This window comes from Watersipora subatra, chromosome 3 (assembly GCF_963576615.1).
Source record: "Watersipora subatra chromosome 3, tzWatSuba1.1, whole genome shotgun sequence".
Classification (NCBI taxonomy): Eukaryota; Metazoa; Bryozoa; class Gymnolaemata; order Cheilostomatida; family Watersiporidae; genus Watersipora; species Watersipora subatra.
Window position 1 is genome coordinate 1,516,248 of NC_088710.1, and position 8,138 is coordinate 1,524,385.

At 37.1% G+C, this 8,138-nt stretch overlaps 1 protein-coding gene across 1 annotated transcript; it reads right to left on the reverse strand.

The window, feature by feature from the left end:
* Positions 1-1,096: 1,096 nt before the first annotated feature.
* On the reverse strand, positions 1,097-7,471 carry LOC137389572 (uncharacterized). The gene is made up of 12 exons (XM_068075620.1): positions 7,342-7,471; positions 6,251-6,378; positions 6,043-6,087; positions 5,809-5,931; positions 5,431-5,571; positions 4,979-5,104; positions 4,461-4,561; positions 3,297-3,543; positions 2,899-3,052; positions 2,468-2,718; positions 2,048-2,223; positions 1,097-1,934 (listed from the first exon to the last, which is right to left on the reverse strand). The coding sequence occupies exons 1-12, from the start codon at positions 7,469-7,471 to the stop codon at positions 1,097-1,099; spliced, it is 2,460 nt and encodes an 819-aa protein (XP_067931721.1).
* Between the last annotated feature and the right edge of the window lie 667 nt (positions 7,472-8,138).

Consider the following 8,138-nt stretch of genomic DNA (forward strand, 5'->3'; position numbering starts at 1 on the left):
TGAAGAGTTTTGTCTTCCAAACAGTTGCTTCAGACATTTGTAGAAAGAAGTTGCACTTTCAGAGGCCTTTTTTGAATAATAGTCTTTTTTAGCTTTCCTTAATTGATAGAGCACATAGTTTTTGAATTTATGATAATGTAGTATGTGATTTTCGGTCACAATATCCATGGACTGATAAACCTTTTTGTAGTATTGATTTTTCAGATTAACTAGTCGTAACAAATTTTGGTTAAGCCATTCTTTCTTTGGCCCGCGAACTCTGATTTGTCTCAGAGGCAGGTGTCGTTAAAGACTGTGTATATATTGGGGGTCCTATCACACAAAGCTGTCGTCAGAATAGTCACTTTTAAAATCACTGTCGTCACTTTTAAAATCACTGTCGTCACTTTTAAAATCACTGTCGTCACTTTTAAAATCACTGTCACCTTTTTCAAATTGGTAACCATAACAACCTCTTTCTTCACATTCGTTATTTTAATACAAATATCTATACTGGTGGCACTGGGTTGCGTTAAAAATCTGAAACTCGCTAGGTTTGAACTTCTGCTAACCAAAAGCATGGCTCAACCAGCGACCTTCACAAACATATTAGTGATGTTTGGGAGCGTTGCTGATTACTCCGCGAAGAGTGACAGCCGTCTTAGGTTTTTAGAGCTATATTTCTTGTACGGAAAATAGACCGAGATTGCCTTTAATAATCACTGTCAGTCACAGACTTAGAAACGGATTTGCTGTCAATGTCGTGGCATTTCATTGCTTTAATTATTTGGCAGTCTGTAAATGCTGGGCCAGATGCTTCAAACCAAAACTAGTGGTGAAATTTATTAACAATAGCTTTCCGCAGCCAATCACAGGCCGTTACCCGAAAGCCAATCATATCGTTGAATAATGTAAACGTAAACATTGCCGCATGCTTTGTTTGATGCACTGGTGCTGAATCACATGAGTGTAAACTACTGGGGAAACGACTGTGTGGTTTATGGCCAATTATATCTTTGGCCTCACCCTCACTGGCAATAATACCAATAAACAGGATTTCAATAATCATACGCATACTGCCTCATATTGAGCATCAGCTTCTAATTGGAAATAAAATCTATATATTGATATTGGACTTGATACTCTGTTTCATTTCGGGTACATTAGCAGAAACAACAATGCAAGTCTGATCATCAAGGGCTGGGTCAGATGGCTCAGGAGGTTTCATCACGAAACTTCTGGTACACATCCTTTTCTTCTTTGGTAGAGCAGCAGTTCTTGGGAGTCGTCGAACTGATTTTTTAGGCTCTGCCAAGGCGATACCCTCTTTTTTGGGCAGTAAGGCTAGCAGCCGATGTTCCATTGCAAGAAGATCTTGGTGTAAAAGGTGTTGATCATTTGGTGGAATAGCCAGGTATGTGAGACTGGTAATTCTCTTTAACGTTTCTCTAGCAAGCTCCAGGGGCTGACAACTTGAAGTGAATGTGGAAGGCGGGTCATCAGATGGTTCATCAGACATATGAGTAGAGCTTGATGGTACTGTCTCTGCACTGTGATTGTAGTCTGGCAGTGGCATCACTGATGAGATGACATGCCTGTCAAGTTTCATCCATGGGCAGTTGAGGTATTTATCTGGAAGATCTACAAACTCCAAACTGCTGTGCTCTATGACCATGAAAATGTGTTTACATGGGTAAATGTTCTGCTCCCAATCCATGCAACTACAACTAGGCACATTGAAGTTGACTTCATACATTGGCTCTGACAACCCTTTCACTTGATACTTATAAACAGAGTCTAACATGATTACATCGGATGGAGTTGATTGTTTTGCTGAATTTAGTCGATCCATGCAGTGAAGGACCATCTGTCGTGTTCTATCTTGGAGATACTTAGAAATACTTTGGTTGTACATCTTCACAGCAGATGTTGCCATTATGTTGTCTCTGCTGTACCTAAAAACAAAATGGGGAAATGATGAGACACTAAATCAATATAGATCGGAACAAGAAGAAATTTAAACATATGATTTGGTGAGTATTTCACCTATGAGTAAAGTGATGATTACCTTATTAACAAATCAGGTATAAATCTTTCTACCACTGTTTTCAAAAGCAACGACAGTGACATGGTGCTCTTCCTCTGTATAAATCCTGATTTGAACCTATGATTGATTCCTTCAACGCCATTATTTGTATTCACATGCACCAGGAGCCTGTCTGCCCTAAAGCAAGCAACCCACCTCTGAAAATACAAAAAAAATTAGACATGCTTTTATTATAGTGCACTAATGGGGCCAGCAACTCCTCCATTTAAAGTCTAGGACTAGTGCTATTATGCTGTACACAACCTGCCTATGATTTCATCATCAGAATGTTCACCAGTGACTGATTATTAATTGAATATTGTAAGCGTAGGGCAGATAATTGAGCACCCAGTAAATCTCAGATATATAGTTTATCAAGAAGTCTTGATAAACCAAACATACTTTAACAGTTTCTTCTGGCAGCCATGTGCTTGTTATGTAGTTCAAAAGAATGGGCCGCTTAATGAAAAGTTGGCTGTTCAGCATCGCCTGTTTATTAATAAGGAAGTCTTGCACAGATCTCGATCGAGCTACTCTGTTAAGCAATGTCTTGATTGGTTTCTGCTCCTGTTTTGGGATGCCATTGGCATTTTTCACAATGAACCTATGCCAGTCTTGCTCTCTGTGAAAGTCACAGATCAATAACTCAGTATCTGAAACAATAAAATGTTTTACAGAATTATCAAACTTTTCTTCTTCAAAATCAAAATGTGATATTGATGATGCACACTCAAAACCATTCAAAAGTATCAGAAGCCATGACTAAACAATATGATCACACAAATACAACAAATAATGCAGAGACGTCACGATATAATCAATGGTCAATATACCTGGGAAGACCGATCTGATTGCCTTAGATTCAGCAGGGCAGAAATCTGTCATAAATGCTTTTGGATTCCAGGCAGGACACCATTGGCATAGCAACCTTAATGCCTCAGCTATATCAGTTGAGTTCTCTTCTTGAATGAGGAAAGTGGCAACCACCTGAGTATATAAAAACTGAAGAGCTATCATTGATATTTCTACATGGAGTATCCCCACCCTTCCAACACCATTCTGCCATACATCATATATTGTATACACTTCTCTAAAACAATCCTTGCTAAATCGTCACAAAAAAGGAAGGACCCAAAAATTTGTCCGTTTATGACTAAGAAGCTAGGGTTATATGGTTAACTCATAACAGTTGGGTCATACAAAAGTCGTTTAGTTCTTCATATTCCATTACCTGATAACTTGAGTTGGTCTTTACCACAACAAAGAAGAGAGGTAGAGCATATTGTGTTGTCTTGTAGGTAGCATCAAGACATGTAAGCTCACCGCCATATAACTCTAACAAACGTCTCTGTTCATTATTCTGATGGACAAACAAAAGCTTATTTTCATTAACGCTGCTCTTTCTAAACTCAAACTTGTTATCCCCTGGCCACCGTTTGATCAATTCTTCTAGATTGAGCTGATCATCTTCACTGTACCTGTAATACATACATTAAACCATAACTGTCACGAACAACTTTTATCGTATTTGCTAGGTAAATCAGACACGCTGATTCCGATTTTGTACTCAAAATAAAGATTAGTCCACTAACCTTCAAAGTCATTTAGGCTTTTTAAAGCGTTTCAATATCCGTTTCAAAAACAACACAATCGGCATTACAAGCTCCGCCCATAAATATGTGACGAAACCTAGCTTTTTCAGGAACGAAAGTTAGGAATGTTTAGTCTGATCTAGAATAATAGAGATGGGTGTCTTAAAATCCATTATTATCTAAATCTAGGCTGTAAAATAATTTCAGTTTTTTATGAAAGGTATATAAACTATTTAAAATTGCTCGTAGCTTGTTACATGACGTTTAAATGGGCTGAACGCCAAGAAAAATTAGCTCAAAAAGCGCGGTTTTATCACAAGCTAGCGTTGTTATCGCAATTTTTTAAATATGCAATGCTAAATAGCTCATCTACTTTTCAGAAAAGGCTGATATTATTTTTAAGGCTGAATTTAGATATTAATGGATTTTAAAACACCCATCTCTATTATTCTAAATCGATCTAAACATCCCTACGTAACTTCTGTTCCTAAAAAGCTAGGTTACATCATGTATTTATGGGCGGAGCTTGTTATGCCGATCGTGCTGTTTTCGAGACTGATACTAAAACGCTGTGAAAAAGCCTTCATTACTCTGAAAGTTAGTGGACTAATTTTTATTTTGAGTACAAAATCGGAATCAGCGTGTCTGATTTACCTAGTAAGTACGATAAAAGTTGTTCGTGACAGTTATGGTTGAATGCGTTAGCAGTAAGCTCTATCAATAATTACATCTAATTACTCTAAAACATTTATCATAAAGCTCCCATGGTCCTAATGGTCGTGGGACTAATAAAAAACACCTACATTATATCCCTCAATGCTGACTGTATCATGTTGGATATATCCTGATCTATGGGAAACATGGCTCTGTTTGTTAAAGGTGGAAGTTCATTCCCAGCTTCTTTCTAGAAATATAAACTACATGCTAACAAGACATCATAGAATATGTTGGACCATGATGCTGCCTGATGTAATAGATGACAGTTCTACATGTTGTGAGTTTCCGACTGATTGGGTGATTATGAAATTGATAGCACAAAACAGAAAGCACCACACCTTTATTTACAGTATGTTAGCATGCCTAAATCATAGTTTGTTAGGAAAATTAGGAGAGAAAACTACAGATGTTATGATAACCACACAATGTAAGAAGAGTCACACAGTCAATACTTATCTGAAGTTTCTGAAAGCTGCAAAATAACAATTGAATGTGGTAAATTATGTAATACTGTATTTTGAGTTCACAGCGAGCAAAATGAAGGATCAGATAAATACAAATGATACAAAGTGGCTCAATCGAATTGAACAAATATTTTACTTACATAGATAGCTATAGAAAACTGGCGAAGGTTGCGGCGAACTTCAGGCAGATTGTAAATTCCATCCAAAACCAGTTCCTTAACCCTGTTTCTAAGTCTAGGATCAGCGGTCATCGTGAATCCAGCAGCCTATCAATAGAGCAATTTCAAAACTACTATAATATACAATCTTTTTACAGTCAATAATATTCATTGATACATCATGGTCTTTTTTTAAGCTTGAAGTCTCCAAAAATGTTTGTCTTGGTGTATATGAAAGTAAGTATATGTATATGGAAGTATACATAGGTACATGGACTGCCATTATCACCTTAATTATTATTTAGGTTCTCACAGGGTTATATACAAGAGCAATCAGAGCTTTTTTATTCCTTTCCCTCCTTTCCTTTCCTTCCCTACGGAGGAACGGGGAGGGAAAGGAATAAAAAAGCTCTTGATTACTCACGGTCACATACCTCACCCATAGTGTGGTTTTGATGTTTAGAGATATCGGGGATCAGACACAAGTAACTTATCTCACAAGGGATTTGTCCTTTTAGACTCTTTAACTTGTTACTGTTGGCAGTTTTATAACTCTTGGAAGCATTAGGGTCGACCTAGAGTAGATGATTAGAAAATTAAACACATACATGATCATACAATATATTCGTTATTGGTTTTACAAAATCAGCATAATTACAGTGTTTGTTCCTCCTGTTAGAGTCACAGGATATCTGGTACAAATGCATAAAACATAGATGGATGGTAGGTTATCCATTTGGGTTGGTGAGTTTGAGTGACTCCGAGTGAAAAAACTGCTGGAGGTTATTATGGTAGCTACGAAATGTCCTTACCTTGAACATTGGATATATGAAAAGTCTTTTGATGATCAGTTGTGCTGGGCATCCCATTTTGATTGAAGCTTGGACAATCCGACGTTTTTTCTTGTCAGTAAGTCCGACATGGTCAGATAATGCCTAAGCAATAAGAAAAGAGATACTCACAAACTCCATTCTACAAAAAACTTTCCTTGATTGATAAACTTAATTGAACTCAAATCTATATTACCATAAATTTTTTTAACTTACTTGGCTATTTGAGCCACCAACATCTGAGTCTGTCTTGACGTTTGCCTAAGAAATATAAGAACACCATTTAGACGAGCTGAATCCAGAACAGTAAGCAGATTAGTTTGATTGAATTCATCTTCTAAGAACATGCCTACACCCTTGGCTTGATCGGGTATGGATTACAGTGCCCCAGAGCAAGAATGTAGAATAAACATTGTCAACTCACATTTGAATGAGCGGCTGATTTATTTTTCTGCACTCCGTGACGACAATCTCGGAGATGAACACCGATAACAGAATACGGAACACCATCAGCACTGTAGAAAATTCTCTTGTTAGAAATAGTATGCTGATCTAAAATATAAAAATAAGAATAAACAAGACAATATAATTATACTGAGCTAACCTGTCATTCAACAACCATCGGTCTTACCTTGCATCCAAGTGCAAAGCCATATTCCTATCAAAGGTGGGAAGTAAATCGTATTCTTTGATTCCTGAACATAAATTCTGTGGCGACATTACCAGTCACAGCCAAACAGGTGGCTCACCATATCAGGTCTGATGTAATATTAGGCAATATATTACATTTATTGAAGGCAGGATGGCCAAACCAGGTACAGAAAGAAATAGAAAATTACTTCCACAAAAAGATAGAGATCTCAGTTGAGAATGACTGCCTTCTTTGGGACAGCACGGTAATCATTGCCGCCAAACTTAGAGAAGCAATGATTGAGGAGTTGCATGAGGAACACCAAGGTATTGTGAAAATGAAAGCACTAGTGAAACTTCATTTCTGGTGGCCACATCTAGATCAGGCTATAGAGGATCAGGTTAAGAGGTGTCAGATGTGTCAGAGCATGCAAGAGGCACCGGCCAAACTAGCCAAACAAATGTTTTTACATTTTAACTTCTAAGTTTATAAATAATCGACGTCGTTTTGGTTTTGTATTATAATCGCTGATTGGTTAATACATAATCAGAATAATCAGATGAACGACGGCGACAAAAAAGGAGAACTGTATAGTTTTGGTTTTTAGTTTTATTTAGATATTTGATAGTAAATATTTGGCTGTTAGGGGCTGTACTAAGGCCAGACAACCTAAATATAATAGTATTAGAAACATCTCAACCACAAGCCACGGAAGACAGAAATTTATATTAGCTTCACCGACTATGATGTCATGGGCTGTGTAGGGGCAGTGTATGACATTTAGTTGTCTAGAGTTTCTAACTCATTTCTAAGCAATGATATACAATCCCCCAGGCCGCAAGGGTTTGCATCATCTTAAAAATTAATATTAACGACCTACATACCAACAAATGTTATAGTCTCCGAAAACTTCTTCTCTGTTTTGTACGTCGACCATTGAACGTTTGTTCGTAGCTCCTCTTTTCTTATAAAGCTGTTGGCCTCTTCCAATGAAGAGAAGAAGCATGCCGACATTTTTTCACAATATCTCCCTATCAAAATTCCCGGGTATTTCGTTACAAAACATGACTGTTTCCGGTTTAACAATAGGCGGTTGAAGCGTCATCTATGCCGAAAGCTATTGTTAATAAATTTCACCAAAACTAGTGAAGTTTCGGGTGACCGTGGTGATTTATGAACAAATAATAAGTTAGTAACGGTACGGCAACACGTAACAAAATTTCCGTTGGTTCTAACCAAAATCACAAAATGATTGAAACACACAGAATTATTCTGCGCTGCTAGAATCGTGCTAACGAGCACGATCTCAGCAGCTTTTGCAATTATTATAGTCAAAGAGACGTATAATGACACACAATAGTAAAAGTATAAGTGCAAATCAACATAGTACACACGATGCAATTGCTTAAATTGCGTTATTGAATGTATTTATTGTTTAGACGCTATAGCTACAATTTGTTTATTTTTTAATTATATTTCCTTTTTAGCAGCAAAAGTTTTGTGGTAGAGAATGTCGACATCTCTAGCGCAAACAAGTCAGTTGCATCGTATTTACTATGATAACTTTCTATAATAATTTTCTTGTGTGTCCCATTATGTTTTCAGACTACGTTTATCTTAGAATTTGCTAAAGTCGTGTTTGCTAACTAATAATAGCGCGACTTAGACAGTTACATCGTGT

What these genes read in the sequence shown, in the direction of transcription:
- LOC137389572 (XM_068075620.1), bottom strand. Translation starts at nt 7,471, where the DNA reads ATGTCGGCATGCTTCTTCTCTTCATTGGAAGAGGCCAACAGCTTTATA. An exon ending in TGCCAGAAGAAACTGTTAAA is followed by an intron (nt 2,224 to 2,467) that starts GTATGTTTGGTT and finishes TTGTATTTTCAG; the next exon opens with AGGTGGGTTGCTTGCTTTAG. An exon ending in ATACCTGATTTGTTAATAAG is followed by an intron (nt 1,935 to 2,047) that starts GTAATCATCACT and finishes TTTTGTTTTTAG; the next exon opens with GTACAGCAGAGACAACATAA.